Source organism: Amphiura filiformis, chromosome 5, assembly GCF_039555335.1.
Source record: "Amphiura filiformis chromosome 5, Afil_fr2py, whole genome shotgun sequence".
NCBI lineage: Eukaryota > Metazoa > Echinodermata > Ophiuroidea > Amphilepidida > Amphiuridae > Amphiura > Amphiura filiformis.
The window spans coordinates 29,145,586-29,168,301 of record NC_092632.1 but is presented as its reverse complement, the minus strand read 5'-3'; the positions used below and the strand labels follow the sequence as shown (position 1 = coordinate 29,168,301).

Genomic DNA, 22,716 nt, shown 5'->3' with positions numbered 1-22,716 from the left:
TAGATATGGCAGAGCGATTACCGAATAGGGTGCAACTCTACTAGTCTTATCACAAGACTGTCCAACCTACCCCAACCCTAAACCCTAACCCTAAACTCTAACCCTAAACTCGGTAAACGAGGACTGGACTCAAGTCTAGCAAGTTGCACCCTATTCGGTAATTATTGCTAATGTTTACATTATTACCGTTACAAATACAAACGGTACAAACATGTAGCAATTAAAGAGTGAAAAGCTGTCATCAAATTGATAATTATCCCACAATTTCATTAACATTACATTTGTTTTTTTATCAATATTCCAGAGTGCGCTAATACCAACGATAATTGTGATTTCTGGGCTGGTGTCGGTGAATGCTCCTCTAATCCACGCTATATGCTCATATATTGTCAGAAAAGTTGTGGTGTTTGCCAAGATTACGGTAGGTATCTAGGTCAATTGCTTTGATTAAAAGATTTATTGCAGTTATTTGTGGGACACTTGGTGTTATCTGCTTACGTGGATGAGACACCGGTGTCGACGAATGAAATATAGCATCTGCACGTGTAAAGTTTATAATGAAGATCTAATGTCAGGGCTGATTTGAAAATACACACTCCGCTTTATTTACTGTCACTACAAATCCAATTTTATACTCTTAGCAATTCAATTCAATTCGTAACATGCAATTATGCAATTGCCCGTGTCTTCATTAGGAAAGTTGTCTTTATTAGGAAGGTACCTGTCTTGATTAGGAAACTTAAAGGTTGTACCCGTAGTTCGTTATAAACTATAAACAGGCCTCAAAAAGAAACTTATAGTTTTTCACAAGGTCATATCTTAAAATCCTCTCCATAAAAATGAACCAAAATTGCACACAGGATTACCTCAATAATCTACTCTAAACACTGGTCAGTAACCAAACAGTTGTTCAACTGACACATCAACAAAATGCACGGACATGGAACAGCTTACTGGACCACATTCACAACCAAATAATTGGCACCCAACACAAGAAATCTGTGAGTACTTGGAATAGTGTGGAACAAGATCTGTTTTTGAAGGAAGTGTGTGAACAGCAGAAGCAGGCCGTTCCACACTATTCCACGTACTCTTTGAAAATAATCACCTGTGTAAAGATCTTGTACGCATTCTCACAAATATCTTTTGTTGGGTACCAATTCGCCTGTGAATGTGTCAGTGCATTTTGCTGTTGTGTCAGTTGGACAGCTGCTTGGTTACTGACATGTGTTCAGAGTACAGTATTGAAGTAATCCTGTGTGTAATTTTGTTCATTATTATGGACAGGAATTTAAGATATGACCTTGTATCAAGTTGATTTACTTGAGGAAGCATCCAGGATAGGATGAGAAACGTCGCCAGTCAATAAATAGTAAGTCCAGTTGACTAGATTTTAAGTAAATCAACTTGATATTTTATTTACCTGGATGACTGAGTATATACATAAAGATATGACCTTGCAAAACAAAATGCATAAAAATAAACATGAAATACATGAAAAGCATGAGCAAAAACAGTTAATATTTGGTTAATGCATATTCTGATATAATACCTCTGCTACGACATTTATAGAGATAATATGAAACTTTCCAGATGTACTCAATGTCCGGGCGCAATGTTCCCCTGAAGAGTTCTCCCAAGAGACCAGTAATGTTCAGACTGTTTGGAAAAGATTAGACCAATGAAACCCATTAATCATAACTCATTACAGAAGTATCAAACAAATATCTTAATTTTGACTTTTGGAAGTAGAAACTAGAATATAAAGTATACTTGCCACTGAAGTAATTGAATTAGGAAGATGTCAATTGGAAAAGAGAATCAATAAAATATCAAGATGATTATTGATGTTCTGGTACTATGAGACGTTCACAAGGACGTTGTCATCAAGATAGGTCGTGACCCCCATCGCTCATTTGAATATTAAGATGAATATACTTGTATGTCCGGCACGCGGCAGGGGTATAAAAAGATCACCAGGTTAAAACCTCTTATGATGTAAAGCCACAGTGTTATAGTATGATGACCAAATCGGCAACATTGTTTGTAACTTTTTGTCTCTGTAACGACCTTTGTACATGTTGTACAATTTTCTATAAAACATATATTAAGTGTTTGGTTTTCAACTCACTTGAATAGTTACAACAATTTTTGGTTTATCTTTAAAAAAAAATTGCAAATCTCTTTAACCTCCCATGCGCGAAGAAGAAAATAATAAATATAAAAGATTTTGTTTGTTTATTGAGGAGGTAAGTCCAATGGCAGCCATTCTAAAACTTTGCATCGGAGAGCTTTTAGGGACAAAATGATGTTTAAAATAATAGAAAATAAGCTAGAGTTACAAACATATCCATTTCCAAAATGTTAAAATATACCAGAAAAATGTGACACGAGCTCTTCATATATGGCAAATGCACCAAATCCAAATTCATTATATTATGTTAATAATATACATGATATATCTGTTTTGTATTTATACAGTATGTGAGGACACACACGCGAATTGTGTGCAATGGGAGTCTATCGGAGAGTGTAAGGCAAACCCATTCTTCATGTTAGCAAACTGCCATAAGAGCTGTAAAGTCTGTATCGACGGTAAGAATCACTTTCTTGTAGAATATATGAGAACATCGTAAATACAGGGTGCACAGCTTATAAGTTCCCCTAATACTTTTTAAAATAAGTCACAATGATTAATTACGTAAGAAAAGAGGCCGTTTTAAAAGTTGCACCTGAGCCCATAGCAGTCATATTTTCTTTAACAAGCACATTAATAGGCCTGGTCTGCTGTATTGTTTGAGAGTGATGGACTCAGATGCAACTTTTAACACTGTTTAAAACAGTATCTTTTTTACATAATGAACCATTGTGACTGAACGCACTAAGGTGTGACGCTATCATTTAATCCATAGGTGTAAAACAAATAAGGCTACACATGTCTTTTTGCAAGTTTGCTTTTCGTCAAACATTTTTCGATTTATGTTTAAAAGTATTTAGGGGGGACCTTATAAGTGGTGCACTCTGTATATGATAAGCTCCGTATGACACCCTTTGTATATTTTAATGCATATATTAAGAAAAATGTTTTAACACATAATGTATATAGTTTAAACAACACTCGGAGCCAAGGGGAAAGAAAGGACGGTATAATACAACGTGTTATTACACATCCAATATTTAGGGGGTTTGACCTTCAGCACTATCAAAATCTCAATCATGGAATTTAAATAACGGCTAATATCAATTAACCTCAGTCCTAATACCGTAACCTTATTCCTAACCCGGATCCTAACCTAAATTGCCGTAAATCCTAACTTTAACCTTTTTGGACTAACTACCCTTCAAAACAATGGGCAGATAGGTGTAAATACCCCAAGTCCCCATTATTTGCACTCTAAGCGTAATGTCTATGGTGTATTCATTTTTCAGATGAATGTGTAAGTAACCCATGCCAGAATGGAGCAACATGTACAGATGGAGATAACTCATATAATTGTACCTGTGCACCAGGATTCAGGGGAGAGAACTGTGAAATAAGTAAGTAACGTATAATGATGAACACCTTATACCACATGTTGTATTGCAAAATAAATGATGCCGAAGGATTTTTGATATCGTCACACAAAATCACAACATTCAGGCCTCTTAAGTTATAGTATTTCTACGAGTACGCCGTCGTTATCGCAGTACCGGTAAAGCGGGTCCCTTACGGTTGTTTGATGTGATCATGTATTAATGTTTCTAAGAAAACATTACATAATTTTCAATTATAGACCTTTACAATACCAACAGCTATCACACTAATATGCACATATTAAATTTGTTAGTAATTTTTAACTTAGAACTTGGATTTTTTTTCTTTATCAAAATTTTCATCCTTTTTTCCTTTTTTGTGGTAATTTTTGTTCTATAAACTGTAATATTTGTGTGCAAATTGAGGGCGCTATTTAGGTATATTTTTAATTTTAATCATTTCATGACAAAAGTAGTTTTAGTAAGTAAAATTTCCTTACGGTATGTAACTCAACATATGGTGTTTTAATGCCATCATACAAGTGTCTACCCCTTGTAAAAATGCAAACAGGATTTAAGATAAATAGCGCCATCGATGTTCAACTTTGCTTAAAAATTAATACAGTAAGTCAACATGTCATTAAACAACCTTGCCCTGTGTGAGCTTTCGTCAGATGTGTTTCTCACTTCCTGAAGTCACTCCAGGGAGTCACTCACTCAGCGACGCATCTGACGAAAGCTCCACCAATCACACATAAACTGGCTGCACCGGTCTGTAATAACCGACGGCGTATTCGTAGAAATACTATAACTTATTATAAATTCCCGACGAGAAAGCCTAGCTATAGCTACTTATTTAAGTCTTTATTCAACTGACTATTGTTATTGTTTACAAAACACTGATGTTTATTGTTTTACAGACATCGACGAATGCGCGAGTCAACCTTGTCAGAATGGAGGCACGTGCGTGGATGATGCTTATAGCTATAGTTGTAATTGCACAGACATGTATCAGGGAACACTTTGCGAACAAAGTAAGTAATACGATCTCATTTGGTTTTGATTTGATATTTAATATGTCCGACCAGTATTTAGGTAAAAAATCCTTGTAATTGCCACTGGGCTGTGGATGTTCAGTACTCTATGATATTCTAGGAGGACAGCATCCATTAACAGTGCTGTAATGTTAATTCCGTTATTTTTTACCGTATTTTGTGTCTCAAATTGAGGCATATCATCAAATGATTTGACGCCAAACTTGGAACTAAAATATTATTGAATCAGACGTTTATAGGTCTGTCACACTACGACGGACTGGATCAACGTACATCACCGAATACAAAAATATTTTATTCGGTGGAAAAATCACCAGTCCGGCAGAAGATTCGGTGGGATTTTGGGTCCGATTCCCGTTCGTCTCTCTATGCGTTGTGGCCGCTAATAATCCTGCAGGCGTCTTATATCCGATCGTTCAACGTCCGACAAATGGCCGGATTTGGGGGTCCGATTCCCGTTCGTTTCTCTATGCGTTGTGGCCGCTAATAATCCTGCAGGCGTCTTATATTCGATCGTTCAACGTCCGACAAATGACCGGATTTGGGGGTCAACGTCCGACAAATGTCTGGATTTGGGGTCCGATTCCCGTTCGTCTCACTAAGCGTTGTGGCCGCTAATAATCCTGCAGGCGTTTTATATTCAATCGTTCAACGTCCGACAAATGACCGGCGAATCCGTGGCATGTGGCACCAACAGGGACGTCCACCCTATCAGAAAAGTGGGGGAGGAGAGGGTGTTTGAGAGGGTTTTTGACCCCTTAGAGGCAGTGACGTAGCAAGCACTTTTTCAGAAGGTGAACAAAGTGGGGAAAGACAACTTTTAAGGGGGAAAACTTTGACGAAAATGGTCAAATATTGGCTAATAAGTACAAAAGGGCTACAAATCTGATATATCAGGGCAACCAGCGTCTGGGGGCAATAGAGGTGAGAAACCTTTGGACAATGAAGGCCCAATTGAAGCCATTTGTCATTTTTGGGATCAATTTTAGCACTATTATTGGGTACTATTTTAGTTTGAAACAGCCGCAAATTGGTGAAACGAAAGGCTAATTGAAGCCATTGAAAAGTTTTCACCATTATTATATAATATAAACAATTGTTTTAAAAATAACACGTTGATGTCCATAGCAGAAGCAAAAAGGAAGACTTGTCCATTTTTCAAAATGAAGGTCCAATTGAAGCCATTTGCATGGGGACTGTAGGGCCTATTTACATTATTAGGCCTAGGCCTATTGTGTAAAAATTTAGTTTTAAAATGGAAAATTTGGAAAATTGTTTTTGGGTGCATCATTTTTACACTATTATTGCCTTAAACAAAAAACAAAGAAGGCCCAAACTGAATTTGCAAAATTTAAAATGTTACACTGATCCACTGACACTTAGATATAAGACTTCAGACTCGTAATTTCAGGTAAAGCATGCATGGATTGATATGTTAAAGTCAGTAATAGACCTAAGTCTTTGGTGACAAAATGTCACGGGCCCTACATATCGACGGGTCGGCAGTACTTTCACAGGCTTTTGGGCCACGGAACCACATTTAAGCACTGCCTATAATAATCACAGGCCTATACTTAGGCTTACTATATACTATCCTGGGCCTACTCAATAACGTACAATTTAACCTTTTCCATGTTTTCTTCTTCTTTTTTTTCTTTCTTGTCAATCACTAAAACTGGTAGGAATTTGATATTGCGTCCTCTACCCTACAGAAAGTGCCCCTCCCTCAATACTACTTACATGCATAGGCCTACAAAATTACGTGCAATTTAACTTTTCTCTTCTCTCTCTCTTTCTCACTTTCTTTTCTTTTTTCTCTCCTTTCCCCCTTTTTTCTACTTGTCAGTCACTAAAGTACTGGGGGAAATATGATATTGCGTCACACACCCTTCAGAAAGCCCCCCCATGATCGATGCACATGTTCGCCATAGGCCTACATCCGGCACAAGCGCCTGCGAAACCTTGCAAACACCTGCGGTATATAAACGAAAGAATAACGAACAAACCCAGGGTATATATACAGAACAGTACGAACACACATCGGACAACTTCCGAACATGTATATTCGGCACACTCCGTTTCAAGTTTTGTGCATACACAAAACTTATTGTCGACGGACTAAACAAACATCACCTAACACGAAACGCATTTGGCGGATAATAGCAGGACATATGAAGAATATAAAACGAACATTGACGAACACTAACGGATTTGCTAAAATACCATCCGTTTCTTATACGGAAGACCGATCCGGTGTAGTGTGACACTAACACGGTCTGGGTCAACGTACATCACCGAATGCAAAAATATGCTATCCGGTGGTGAAGGCCTCACAGGAACGTATTTGCAACGAACACGGACCGAGTGCAACGAACAAAGAACGAACATGAACGAAAGGAGAGCGAACAAACTCCGGCAATATGCAGCACCATACGAACACACATCGGATAAATACCGAACATGTGTATTCGGTACACTCCGTTTCAAGTTTTGTGCATGCACAAAACTTGCCGACGGACTTAACGAACATCACCTAACACGAAACGCATTTGGCGGATGATAGCAGTACATAAAAAGAACATAAAACGATCATTGACGAACAACAACGGATTTACTAAAATGCCATCCGTTTCTTATACGGAAGACCTATTCGGTGTAGTGTGACAGACCTATTAGACATTAGAAGCATAACCAGGTATCATAATGGGTAGGGCCAAACGCAGTACGGGCGGTACGCTACCGTAGAACATATCAGATATTTTTCTAAGCAGAACTTAAATCTTGGGATTATAAGAATCTCCAAGCTATGTTCACGCGCAAGGATTTTTTGTCAAAAGCCTTACAACAACCAATATGTGACCATCCTCCACAACTGAGCCCGGATGTCGCCAGTGCCACTATTGAGATATGCTCCATTGAACTTAACAATAAACAATAGGAAACAAAGGATTTATTGACTGTTTTATTGATTTTTCACTACTTAAATGTCAAGTACTATAGACATGATATACATCATTTTAAAGCTAATTTCAAGCAGAATATTTTGGTTGAATATCTCAAAAATGATGATTGGCGACTTCAGGGCTCAGTTGTGCTGGAGAGTCACATATATTGATGGTTGGATATTCCCTGTTCGTGTAAACCACAATAACATTTTCCTCCAAATGAGTTGGAACCCTCGGTATTTAGAGACATAAACCTATAAGGATTTGAACAATGATGAGGCTTCGTCATCATGGTCATTATCCGTACATGCTACAATAAAAGAAATCAGACCATCTATTTCTAGTACCGTAAGTTGTTTTAGGAGGCCCAAGGTTAAGATCACTGCCTAGATAATTGATAGTTTCAAAATTCCCCAGCCCAGTTATCAGTCATTTTTTAATTAAATTTATTCTTTGTACAGTATTGCGCATTAGTTTAATGTCATTATTTTGATTTTCTATATCTTTTTTTTTATCCAAGGAATAACAGCTTGTAGCAGTAATCCTTGTGTAAATGGAGGCACATGTAACGACGTAGGCATAGGAAACTCATTTATATGTACATGCCCGACAGGCTTCGTCGGCAACCGATGTGAAACGGGTAAGTGCAGATATGTACCGTAACGTTTTAAGGCACCAAATAGGCTAGTGATGATCAATGAAAGTTACCAGCCCATGAGGAACTTTTACCTGCCCTACCTGCTCTGAAATGCTATTTAGTTAAGCAATCGAAACAAAATAGTTCGATCTTTCGATCGACCATCGATGCTTGGTCGATCGTTTTTATTATGAAATCAATTAATTGATTATTGTTAATTGTGATAATATATGAATCTTTGCATATATTGATATTGTCCAATATAAAGTTACCATTAGTTATGATTAATTAGTTGTTAGTTCATTGATAACAAGCATCGAAGCATGATTGACGGTCGATCCAAAGATCAAACAAATTTGTTTCTGGTGCCTTAAGACAGGCATATAAAAAATCAGCCCTACAGCCACATTACCAGCCATTTGTATCGTAATTAAGAGGAAACTTGGTAAATACATACTTCAAGTAGCCTTTTCCGTATCCTTTTGGTTAACCTGCCATGTTGTATCATGTCCAGCACGGATATTGGGAAGAAATATGCCTAAAATGGCTATGATATGTACTTACAGCAAAAAATTTTGTCATCAGCTATGAAAGTCAAGATGTATCTGGATAGATCTGGTGACGAGTGGAAGAATATAATCGTACTGTAGTACGTGACCTGCCAAGTGATGTCTATTCCATTATGATTTACAAAACATGCATTACATTCCATGAGTACACTACTGTCATATTTTGTCTGCCCGTTATAGCCGTATGGCACACTCTTTTATGCTCATTCAATTATGTAGAAACAGTCTTGAGCACATGAAAGGGGGAAGGGTTTTAGCATAACAAAAGAGCAAGAAATACAGTATAAAAAAGTTGTCGGGTTTATATAACAGGGAACAACCTTTTGAGAGCCAACGCTTTAATAGCTAATTAGCTGGTTTATCATAAGTATTTTTATTTTATTTTTTGAAAAATAATTATTAATCTACCCTATTGCACAGGCACCTACGAGAATGTTCAGCAGTTACATAATAATATAAACTAAAGCAAACAATGTCAAGCAATCCTCACACATGTCACACTAGATTACAAACATTCCCGCAAACCAAAGTAGGACCAGAGACTGTAGCTCCTGTTTGTTATTTAGTTACTTTACCTGAGCTGACACAGGTTGTCGAATTCAGCAAACCTTGCATCTTTATTGTTTTTTTTGCATCTAGTAAGTGCAAAATTGCATTTAATTGGATGATAAGGCAATCTTCATCCAGTTGATCAACATTTCAGCAACGCCTGCAATTGCATTAAATGATGCATCAAAAACGTATCCTTTTCTTTTCGAGAACTGATTAATGCCTTTTCAAAATTATTGGTTTTTTTTATCATGCGGGTGTTTGAACAAGTCTACATGCAAAGACACAGAAACCAGGATTATAGCACAAACCCATAATCTGTACAGCAGAATGATGCTCTAAAATAGCACTAATTTTAATGGTACCAATTATCTTCCAAGTTCAAACTGACTTTGTGTTCCTATCCAAACAGTTGGAGAAAGGTTGTTTTATAAAATTGTGATAATTATTGCGTTCATTTGTTTCTTCAAAATATGCAAATATATGGTAATTAGTTTACCTCATAAATTGAATAATAATTTGAAGTTATATTCGAGATTTTCTACTATGCCTGCCCTAAATCAAATATCACAAGAGCAATTATTACTCTAATGTAATGTTCTAAAGTTAATCCATGCTTACAATATCTGAAATAAGTTATGTCAGAATCCCTCTGGATATCATTATGATCAACTGATATGACAGTGTAAAGTGAGCCCTCGTTGGTTTTTGACATGATCGAAAATAGGTAGAGGGCATATGATCATGATCACGATGATAAGCTGCAGGAATTAATATAATAGACTTACCAGAAATTCATATGAACTTCTTGTTTAATACTTTCAAGTAACGAACAAACAAAGTAATGACTTCCGTTAAGGAAATAATTAATAATGGTGAGTATGTTACCTACTTACACTATCCTACACAGTTAATACTCGCTGTAACTTATATAAAATCTTTGAAGTCCAGACTTGCTGAACGTAGACAGTAATACTCCCTACCTGTAACTGTAACATCATTAAAATTTTAAAGATTATCTGTTAGAAACATTATCAATATGAGGAATTACCAATTGTTGTATATCCATTATCATAAATCGTTTTAAATTCAGAATGAAGTAATTACATTTTGTCATGTCAAATATATAAAAAGTCATCATTTTGATTTGTGTTTTTAGATGTGAACGAATGTGCAAGTAATCCGTGTCTGAACGGGGGTACTTGTGAAGATCAAATCAACGGCTTCCTGTGTCACTGTGTTAAGGAATGGACAGGACCTAGATGCGCGCTAGGTATGATAATCGTACATCTTGAGGTTTTAAAATCAGCATGATTCAAAAAGGCTTTCTATCTGAATATGTATCAAAAGTCTTTTCTTTCTTTCTGTTTTTCTTTCTTTCTTTCGTTCTTTCGTTCTTTCTTTCTTTCTTTCTTTCTTTCTTTCTTTCTTTCTTTCTTTCTTTCTTTCTTTCTTTCTTTCTTTCTTTCTTTCTTTCTTTCTTTCTTTCTTTCTTTCTTTCCTCTTCCTTCCTTCTCTCATTTTCTTTCTTTCTTCCTTCTCTGTTTCCGTTTTACACTCAATTTTTTCATATTACTGTAATTACATTGTTTTATTTACAGATTTCAATGAATGCGACAGTAACCCATGTCAAAATGGCGCCACATGTTTTCACGGAGTTGGATTAGATCTTTTCGTTTGCACATGCGCAGAAGGATGGCAAGGGAATCTCTGTCAGATGGGTATGCATTTATTAAAAGCATCTTTAAGCACTAAAAACCATAAAGATGTGAGAGATGCTTTACATCAATTTTCTTGAATAACTTTTAATGTGAATCCTTGAGAACCAAACTGTTAAAAAGTTGTCGATTTAAATATCCCAGCTTTCTATTTTTATTGAAAGCACATTACAGAAAGTTTATATGCAGGAAATACCAGGTCCCTAGTTTTTGGTTCCCTAGGAAACATAATTCATTTCATACCCTCAGTGGGTCGTAATAATGTCTACAATATCCTAAACGATGGAAGGAAAAAGAACAGACCCATGTTGAAAAACACTTTTAGTTAGATACAATCTTGTCTAAAGAGGCAAATTTCGATTCAAGTTGATACAACAGAGCATAAAAACTCATTTCATTATATTCCAAAAGATTTCAAACTTTCTTGGAAAAGATAAAGAACATTTGACCTCGACCATTGCCTGAAATAGGGATGAGAATAAGAATCAACATAAAGCAACATTGGTCTCTTCCAAATGGCACAAAAGGCAGAGTTGAACCACTGCATATAAGTGAATCACCTTTTATTGATAATAAAATCTGTATAAAAATACAGCGCAATTTAAATCCGATAAAATGAAATGAATAGTTAAATTCGAAGATTTGAAGGCAATTAGACCTTCCTTATTATTATATTAAAAAAAAAAGAATAATTTCATTGGATATGTTCCCTATATTCGTCATGCGTACATCATTATTTTGTTTTACCCTTACAGAAGTTAACGAATGCGAGAGTGCACCATGTCAAAACCAAGGAATATGTATAGATAAATTCGCCGGCTATACATGTACATGTCCTCCAGGATGGTATGGGGTAAATTGTGAAATTGGTAAGTACTCATAGCTCGTTTCACTTAATTCCCGGTTCATATTTTTATTTTGATATTACAATAAATCGATTTGGTTAAATGTAATTAAACAAATTTATGTTGTCTATTTTGCACAATACAATGCACTCCCTGATATTATGCATACAAAGTGGTAAGTAGTTATTCAGATGTTTCGTCATAGTCTCCATTTCATGTTCTCCTTTTCCCATACGTTAACACCCATTAATCCAAATCTGCTCTTCTGAATTGATTGGCTGAATATTGTCAGCTGATTTAATTGATTCTCATGTTTCATAATTCTGGAAGATATTTGTTCAAAGAATTGATTTTACGAGACTTTTATATTATTTTATCTTTTTTCCGAAGTGTTTTAGTAAAGTTTAAGAAAGACCTCATAATTGTGAAGAATATCAGTTCAAAAACAAATCCATATCCATCGCGAATGAATTTAAAAAGAGAAATCATCAAATCTTGCTCAAACATTTGTCACTTAATCCTGCTAATATTTCAAGCACAATAAAAAGCACCATGCAGTTCTGCAGTTAGTTCACAGTATTTAATCTGGAATTGCGCCCTCTAATTCAAAGTTATTATTCTAACTTGATCACTCAGTCGCAGCGTGCAACATGGAAGTGTGACACACCACCTTCTACTTAACACTTTACTTGCTCAAGTTACGCATTGAGACAAAGTGCAGGTCCCATCATGTAAACTGTCAAAACATTGACAAATTGGTGACATGAATGCACATTTGTTGAACACGTCACATCAGGTCAAAGACTCTCATTATTGCATAATGTGAGTTCTGCACTAAATTGTGGTCATGGACCATAAACATATTAACTCTTACTGGCTGCCATCACGCCCACAGCAGAAGACAGTATTAGAAAGGGAAAACGGAATGTCTACAAATAGATAATTTTATTAGGAAAAACCAATGTGTAATTCTCCTGCGTCTAACAAGTTTCCTCTGCACCCACTCTCTTTCTTTCTCCCTCTCCCCCTCTCTCTCTCTCTCTCTCGACCCCACTACAAAATCATTAGCTATAGTAAATAAAACTAATAAAAGCCGACAGATAATAACCTAGCCTTATACTTGAATTAGTTGTTACAGAATAAAACCGACATTTAATCATGAATAGCGCCTCCATGAGGTGATCGAAAAATATCTCATATGGTCCTATAACCCTTGTATTATTAAGGTCATATAGTGTAATACTGTCAAAATTACCCACTTGATCGCAATTATTTGATCAGGGGGCGTTTTTTAGATATCTACCCTTTTCAATTAAGAAAATATCGCAAAAGCAATACCTCTTTGTCAACTGCATTTCTTATGTGAATAATACTTTTAGCATTAAGGGATTACACTATTTTAATTTACACTTTCACACCCTCGAGAGTGTAGATTGCTAATCCTACGATTTGACCCCGTCTAATAATCAGCCATTAAGCTATAAGCCTGTTTAATAGTGTTAAAGAAAAACCAGACTTTTTCTGAGCATTTTAAGACCTAAAAGTTGCCAAGTAATGGCACCGTCTCAATTCTACTCGTCATCAGTACGAATAAAAAGTCGTAGAACTTTTTACATGTCACTTTGAATCAAATTTATTATCTTGGCAAAAGGGTGATTTTCTAAATTTGGAAACTTACCAGAAGTATTTCTTGTTACAAAATCTAAGAATACATTTTTGGATCACTTACTTTGAAAAAGTGCCAAAATACGAAGACAACTTAAACTTGTCCATTGCGGCCCAAAGGTGAATGACACAGCAAGACTAGGATCTATTAAATATCAAATATCTGCCATTGCTTAGTGGCACATCCAGTCCTTAGAGTGACCAAAGTAGACGTTCTTCCATACTCATTTCCTCTGACCCATTTCGACATTTTCTTCTTTGTATTTGTATTCTTTGTGTTTTTAAATTGTAGTTTCCCTCTTCTTCTTGTCCGTCTCCTGGTATTTCATTTGCTTTATCCCCCTTATCTCTATTATTTCTTGTCTCTTTTGCCATTTTCTTCATTGTTTCAAATTTTAACGAAACCAATGGCATTACCTATCCTTACCTTTGATAATACTTTTAGTAACTTTGACACAAAACATTATTTTCACTTTTACAGAGATACAAGAGTGTGCCAGCGACCCTTGCGTAAACGGAGATTGCATAGAATATATAAATGAGTACACATGTATTTGTTACCCTGGCTACAATGGAATCAATTGTGAATTAGGTACGTTAATTTTTGATCTCAGATCTTTCAGGCCAGTCATAATTCCTACAAATGGTCATTTTTTGTTTTGCCCGAATAGATGTAAGTATGACAGGGTAACTTAAAGGTTGTATTAAAATACAGATGTATGTTATACAACAATTATTGTAGTAACAAGCCCGTAAATAAGATGATTGGATCGGTTATAAACGAGAAAGGAAACTTTCTAAAGATATTTTAATAACTGGTGAACTGAGGCACTATATAGAAAACCTATGTCCTATGTTAAACAATAAGTACGATATGCTAAGCATTGCGGAAATGGAATCGTTCGGAGATTTGATTTCACTGTTAAAGAGATAGTTGAGTATTCCGACAGGCGAAATGTTGTGTCACAGTGAAATTGAATCATTCAGGGATGTCACTGTTAAAGAGATAGTTGAATATTCTGACAGGCGAAATGTTGTGATGCAGTTCACATTTGTTGACATGACAATCAACATGAATGAGTGTGCCAGTAACCGTGCCTGAATGGCGGTACATGTGAAGAAGATAATGGTCAGCTGATGGTAGTATATAGTATAAAGTTATAAAAAATTTCAACCATTTTTGGTGGGTGTAAGATCTATGTCGCTAAGACAGGAGCTATGAAATACGTCGCTTGCAATGCGTTGTGTAAATTTATGGGCACTCCTACTAGATCACAGAAAGAAAGTCATTATTCGAAGTGAAACACCTGATCTAAGTTATTGGCAGCTTTCGAGAATCCTATAAGAATTTATAAGACTTATGAGGCAGCTAATTGGGGCTTAAATACAGGATGATTTTGGGCTTATAAAGATTTGACCCAGACGTCCTGTGTTAGGATTTCTATCGTAAGTCCGGGGAATGTCAAAAATACCAGACGGCTATCGTTGACCATAAGAAGATATTAAGCTACTCTAAAGCTACCTGCAAAGCTATTATCTCACTCATCATGTTATACTAAACAAGTTAAACTGAACTTACTTGCTAGCAGTTACCAAATGGAATAAATTGACATGTATAAAATATATTGATGACTTGTATTTTGAATGTGACTCTCTTCTGATATTCATACTTTTAACATGTTTAATGTTACACTACTATGTTGATTCTCATTTATGTTGTTAAGTATAAGAGAAGCAATTCACTTGGTTGTAAAAACGCTTACATAGCAAATATTCAAGAGGTCGTACACAAAAACAATGAAAATAAACTGAACTGAACTGAACAATGTTCTAAAAGTAGTAGTTTCACCATGGTCTGCTTAAAAACACTGTGCCTTCTGTAGGTGCGGGAGTAGAATTTAATATCATTTATATTAAACCCCATATCAGCCGTGACATGTTTACTCGTTAATAAGAAAAATACGAATATACATTTAAAAATTGCGAATTACCATCTTTTAAGTTTCGTGTTTTGACTTCTGACGGGTATAGTTACAATACTTATAGGATGCGTTTCACTAACACTTGCGATTAAGTTCTTTAACTCATCGACATCATCGTAAGTCCTGTAACTCATCGTAAGTCCTGTAACCCATCATCAGTCATATAACTCATCGTAACTCTCCCGTTAAGTTTTGTTAGAGTTATTGGTTTGGACTTACGATAGGACTTTCGAGGCGTCGTAAGATTTAGTGAAACGCATTGAAAAGGGCATCTGAAAAGTTACCACAAGAAAATAAGGTAAAGTTTGTTCGGCTTATATAAGGCGGAAATTATTCGCGCGTCAATAAAGTCCCAACTCACGCTCGCGTAAATTCACATTAGCATGCGCCAGTCACGCATTTCGCAACGCACAACTGGCGTAATCCTTGCGCCCAAGTGCGTGCATGTCATTCTATAATACACGGTGCTATAAGTCTTATTTTTCCGCCTTATATAAACCGAACAAACTTTAGTAAGAGTACCTTTAAGATACGTGTATTCAAACCTCTTATCTTACTATTCATGGGGGTGAATGTAAGGCACATTTTACCTCGTGTATGTTATTTATTTTGATGTATACACATGATTGTATTACCATTATAATCAATAATTAATAATAGTAATTATAATAATTAATAGAGTAATTGTAATTAATAGTTATTTACACTACATTAGTAATCTGGATAATGACCAATATGTGTCTTATCTTTGAGTCACCCATATGACAGACCGGCATGACACATGTTCTTTTCATTCTATCATCACAGGCTTTTGATTTCTACTCCTATGTTTAGATCTTCAACAGGGGTCAAACCTAATCTGGCCACAAGATTTTGTAGCAAGTTGCCAAATGTTTAATTGGAATAAATGATATCATAATTATGATTTAGTCATACATACTAATTGATGGGATAAGTATGTTTTAAGTTCGAGACAAAAAATTAAGTTGGCTCAGATGAGCTTTAAATACACGATCTACTAAACATAATCATTATGCTTCTGTGACTTCAACTTCTACTTGCTGAATGAGGCTTTCATTAGAATTAATTTTCAATGTTGGTCTGAACAGCTAAATTGTTGGATAAAATCTTGTGTAATTTTCAATGGAATGTCTTTTTCACCCAATTGAGTTATTCTTAGTTGAACCCAGGGTTTTAATAGTGTCACACTTGGTTAATCTGATAGCTGTACAAAATGGTTATCGTATAGGAGTCGCCAGGTTAACATTGTTAATTAAAAAATACGTCGTATGTTAAAGTAGGAAATCTTAAACCGATGTCCTTCTATTTCTTACAGCTATCGATGAATGTGCCAGTAACCCATGTCAAAATGGCGCTACATGTGAGGACCAACACAACGGCCATATTTGTATTTGTGCTCAGGGTTTTACAGGCCGGTACTGCGAACAAGGTATATCTTGTTGTTGTTGTTTTTTTGTTTGTTTTTTTACCGATCATGTTGGGATAATTATAAATTGAGATTCTGCTCCAGGAAGCCATGAACATTAACCTCCGACAACTTTGAAACATTAACGTGACTAAATGTAACGCAATAATAATAATAATAATAATAATAATAATAATAATAATAATAATAATAATAATAATAATAATAATAATAATAATAAAATCACAAAAATCAATTACGTTTTTCAAATCTCTTTAAAAGGTCACTAGTTATGCTTTTGAGACTTATTAAAGGAGTATTTCGTGATCCTAACATCCTCTATTTATGTCATTTTTCATTAGATATCCACGGAAAAAACATATTCCCAACATTTCAGTTGATTCCGATTTTGAGTTCGAGAGTTATGCATGATATGTGTATTACACTGCTCCATAGACAATGCGTTGTAATTTCGTTCTGGTGCACCAGAACGAAATTCAAATTTCACAATATCTTTGCTAAATGAATTAATCTGCAAGGAATATTTTGTACATAAACATTATGTAGCCAGAGGTTTCCAGTGATACAAAAATCTCAACTTTCTTTTGAGAAAAGTGGGGGATGAGGCTGTGGATCACGAAATGCCCTTTTAAGCTCCTACAAAATGTGTGATGAGATAGAGACAAGTACCTAAAAAATTTGAAATTATAATATTAGTCAACTAAATATAGATGAACAACAATCATCTGAAGGATCTTCATAGGTTGTTTCTGTAATCTAAACACGCATAGCCTGAATATATTAAAATAGGGATAAGCCGATACCTACGCCATAGACAACTTTTGGTTATGAAAACAAGTTTAACATGTTTAAGGCTATAATTTATAACATATGACCTACATTGCAAGGGAAACAAATTGTTGTTTTAATAGATCAATTATAAAAACGTATAAGTTTTGATAAAAAGACTTACATGTTTTTATGATAATCTATACTTTGTGATCTTGCAAGAAGCTCTTTCATTTGCGATGTTTGCGTAGGAGAGGGTGAACTTTGATAACCCCCAAGTTTAACAGAGGATATCTCCTGCTTAAAGTCAATTACTCATTTATATTAGGACTTTTACATTCCTTTTAATGTGAAAAGCGTGTACCATATTTTCGTCTACTTCCGGAGACAATATTTTAGAATTTGTCAAAGGAAACTTCAATAAATAAAGTAAAATATTACAGGAAAATGCGTTGACCGTGTGCAGTTGGATGAACTTTGTCAACAGCACAAACCAATAAAAATGGGTACAAGCCTGAAAGATGCTTTCCTGTGTTGTTTCTCAAAAATATGCCTTTTGTTACCCTTGTTGGATTTGAGTGATTTTTGCGATATTAATGCAACTGTCTCCTTAGTTTCAAGGTTGTTCAAGGTCATTGACAAAGAGGCATTGAAGACGATAGTTATCAGTGATTGTTTGTCATAATGCCTGAAGAAATTTTGAGTCAAATCATAACATCCATTGTCTGTTTCATTTATATCGAGTATTATTATTTTTAACGTTAATAACACAACGCTTTGATTTATGAAGGCGAGTTGAAAAAATATTACTCAGATAGCCAGAAGTCAACATATCCAGGCAACATATTGTTATGTATTCAATATAACGTAGACAACAATGGATCAATTGGCCTTAGGTGTGACTTTTTGGCTTGAAAATTAACTGTCTAGAGAGAGTTGCACTTTTAAAACCCCGTGTTCTAATTTATGTCACCTTTTAACAGTTTAAACTTATAAATAATACGTAGAAAAACAACAATAAGTTACAACATATTATGAACAGATGACTGATTTACGTAAACTAAAACAACTTAAACGATACCTATCAATTATTAATCAATATTTAACCATGATACTGATGACTTCAAATTAGAAGAACGTTCCTGGAAAGCTGTGTGGAAAAGCGGAGTGTATGCCTGTCATTAGATTTGACACCATGCACCGAGATATACGTGCATGAGAATTTCTGTCTTGTGTATTGCAACACATTAATCTGTGATAGGGGACAGATTTGTAAGTGGGGGGCCCTGGAACCGGAATTGCCATAATTGAAAAGTTGAGTCATATTCGGGTGACTCGTAGTTTACTACCGGTCTTATTTACTGCAATTCCGTTATAAAACTAAATATAGAATTATTTTTCAAGGGACATTTGTGTGGGAAGGCAAGATGACATATATATATATTCGACAGTCTTTTTTGTATGATTTATGATTGCAAAAAAAAAGAAAGAAAGAAAAGAAATTGAACCCACTGTTACATTATGACGCAGTTCCATAAATGTTAATATCAACCTTACCCCTGGTGTTGTTTGTTCACACACACCAATAAACTGTTCAATTCAATTATAGATATCATCATGGATAAACTATAAGCACTTATATAGAACTATATTAATGACATCTTTTTCTTTTGGTTCTTTTCTAAAGTGATAACAACTCCAAAAGCGACAACAAAAGCGGCAACAACAAAGCCACCAACAACAAGAATTCGAACAACAAAGCCCCCGACAACACCACTAAAGACGAAACCACCACCCACTCAACCCGCGGCTCACCAACGACCCCTTACTACAGAAGACTGGGTTCCAGACGAATTTGAAGAATCATCTCTTTCTGATTCCGAATATTCTGGAGATCCCGTTGATCCTAATCTCGTTGATCAGGAAACAGATACCCCTGGTGGAGAAGGTGATTCCAATGTGGTGGCAGAAACAAGTACCTCTAAGCAGCAGACATCAATTGGACGAAATAACAATATTGTATCAACTATAGTTAATGATATCAACACAAGGGCCAAACCATCCGATAGGAACGAAGTGACCATAGTAGAAACACTACCTGTGTCAAGGAGAACAGGTAAAACACAAGAAACAGTATCAACACAGAGCTTGAACGCGTCACAAGATAATTTGCACGCACCTGCGCAGGTGGCCCCTATAGGACATATTATAGCCATTGTAGTAGGGGCTGTTTTTGTCATCACTATTTTAGCCTTTTTGATTATTTTAGTTGTACGCCAGAAAAAGAAGGCGCGAATTGGCAGATATGAACATTTTAGTATGGACTTTAAACAAGATCCAGTGGAATGGAAAGATCTTGATAATCGGTCGGATGATACCGATCCAGATTTAGCGGTGGCGAAAATGTAACATTGGATTTTTTGGTTAATCTATATAACATTTTTACAAGTCATTATATTGTTGTCTGTTTTAAAACCAATCAGGTGCCTTTTTATATATAAAGAATTGATATATTTTGATATTTGTTCTGTATTTTAATGACTTTTCACACATGTATAGACATGTATAGACATGTGATTGTTGCAATTAAGACAAACAATAATATAATGTTTGTGTACATATTTTGTAATTGTTATAAGCAATAATATTCTCTATGTCTTTCTGGGAATTGGCAGGAAACAATGCGTTAAGAAAGAAGTTTTATTTATGTTTTATATAATTTTGCAAAGTTAAGTCATAATATGCTTTATTGTCGATGTTTCTGTTTTTATTAAGGCCAGTGGGTTGGCAGGAGCCACATTTTTCCAGTCTTAGCCATAAAACACTGCAGTGCACTTTTTGATATTAATACATTGATCTTATAGGAAAATGCATCAAGGAAAACAATCGTATATCCATAGGTCTTGCGATTCTTGAGTTAAGTCCAATGATATTTTAGGCGTTTTCCCCTCTCAAGAAAAAATATGCATAAAGAGTAGAAAGGCACCCTTTATATCAAGTCTCGGGAGCCCATTTATAGAATCAATACGATTCCTCTTGTGTGTCAGCTTTATTTGTCTCAATATTTGAGTGCAAACACCGCTGGTTCATGCTCTCCTCTGACCCGCCTTTAACGTTAAAATACAACTCGCACATTTTACCCAGATATTCTACAAACATTTTTTTGGAACAATTTCTCCTTAAAAATCATTTCCTAATTAGCATTTCTACTCTTTCAAAATTTTCTTGATAATTTGTACAGTGTGTAGAGTCCGATGTCTTTTGTCTGATCGTTTGGATTTACGCATTTTATTTTGCAAATAAAAAAATGGATTTTTTCCTAAGAAGAATCAATATAATTAGTTTTTGGCTTTGTTAACTAGTTTGTGGCGTAATTGATGTAGTTGTATAAAGAACCATCGCATCTTACACGCATGTAACGTTTTTACCATGAACACGTGCGCGGTTAAACACTGTGAAGTGCGAAATGCTGACGTATACTGACGTTATTTTCTAGTGCAAGGAAAAGGCGATATACAAGTTGCGATGTTTTGTAAATATTTATAAGTTTATATATTATAAAGTACTTTTGTAAATTTGCATTGATCCATTGTTGTGACTGTATATTATAGTTAATTATCATTCAAATTACTATTACAGTCGGAAAATTATATTGTGACTATGATTGATTGTAAATAATATATGAATATTATAATTACGTGATATGTAATACTAATAAAGGTAAAATCAATTGAAGTGATTATATTGTCATATATACTTTTGTAATTAAATAAAAGTGAGTATGTTGAAAGTTAACAGCGGGTAAATTGTTGGTGTTTAATTTGAAATGTTTCTTTATATGTAGCTCCCAGGGGCGTACCACGATCACCGAGCCAGGGGAGGATCCAAATCGGCCTGAAATATTTGTTTTACCGGAGGGAAGGGGGGTCCAATTTTTCCTCTTTCCGTTAGTAATTGTTTTAACCATATTAATAGTGTATGCAATACAACGTCCAATTCCACCAGCAACGATAATTTTAATTTCAAAACTAAAATTGGCCAAAAGTATCGTAGAACAATTGTAGCCATTGTAACTTCTCGGCAATTTTGTCCCGGTGTTTTAGAGCCTTTTTATCCCGGTATTTAGATACGCCGCTGGTAACTCCGAGCCTCATTCACTAGCTGCAAGATTTAAAGGAATAGATAATTAACAAGATTAATATAAGTTGATTAATATTAATTTAGTAAAGATTGTAAAGATTTTGCATAAACGTCTATCATGTTGACACCTCAATGCCATAACTTTCTGTGTTTCATGTGTCTATTATGTGCCTACGTGATATAGCCGAAATATAGAGGTCATCCAAACTCCTTCCGGCTTTTTGTCAATATAACACAATGTGTGCATTTACTTTTTTTAAAGATGTTGTAGACGAGATTTTTACAAGTCAAACTATTTTTTAATTCCGTGAATTAGTTGTATATAGCTGAGTATATATATATAACAAACTAATACAAGAGGAGGAAGGAAATATTTAAAATTATTGTGCTTCATTCATGCACATTAATTTTCATATTCCCCAATATAAGATTGTTTCCTGTATGTGGCCTGAAAACCAAAATGTGATATGTGATTTTTTATGTCATCATGGTCATTATTACTTTAGAGCCCGGAGTTATGGCAATCTTTATTTCAAATCACAAATATTAATTATACAATCATTGATTTTATTGATTTGTTTCTTTACTTTGAACACAATATAATATGAGGAAAGCACTTCAGCAAAATTTCGACATTAAATTTTGGTGCTTGAAATTATAATTTTTCTGGATTTCTCAAATTTAAAAACAAAATGCGTTAAAATTGCTCCTTAATGCGCGTGGCCTATAAACATGATAAAGGGAAACAAACTTGTTTGTTTGTTCTGCTAGACATGTGGTGGCACGACGTAAAAAGTATGCCTAATAATAACAGGTGGAGTTTAATCAAAGAGGTTCTAACGAAGAACAAATCATATATGAAATTATTGATGGTTTTTTTGTG

At 35.1% G+C, this 22,716-nt stretch overlaps 1 protein-coding gene across 12 annotated transcripts in view; it reads left to right on the top strand.

Moving 5' to 3' along the window:
• LOC140152931 (uncharacterized) overlaps positions 1–20,252 on the top strand; it is a 114,603-nt gene extending 94,351 nt beyond the window's left edge. For all 12 annotated transcript variants that reach the window (XM_072175483.1, XM_072175482.1, XM_072175481.1 and 9 more), the window contains 11 exons: positions 305–421; positions 2,482–2,595; positions 3,430–3,537; positions 4,434–4,547; positions 8,034–8,153; positions 10,428–10,541; positions 10,870–10,989; positions 11,742–11,855; positions 13,978–14,088; positions 16,815–16,928; positions 19,381–20,252. In XM_072175483.1, the coding sequence (XP_072031584.1) occupies positions 305–421; positions 2,482–2,595; positions 3,430–3,537; positions 4,434–4,547; positions 8,034–8,153; positions 10,428–10,541; positions 10,870–10,989; positions 11,742–11,855; positions 13,978–14,088; positions 16,815–16,928; positions 19,381–20,102 (1,868 nt within the window). In that variant the 3' untranslated portion in view covers positions 20,103–20,252. The remainder of the gene's footprint in view (positions 1–304; positions 422–2,481; positions 2,596–3,429; positions 3,538–4,433; positions 4,548–8,033; positions 8,154–10,427; positions 10,542–10,869; positions 10,990–11,741; positions 11,856–13,977; positions 14,089–16,814; positions 16,929–19,380) is intronic.
• Positions 20,253–22,716: the final 2,464 nt, after the last annotated feature.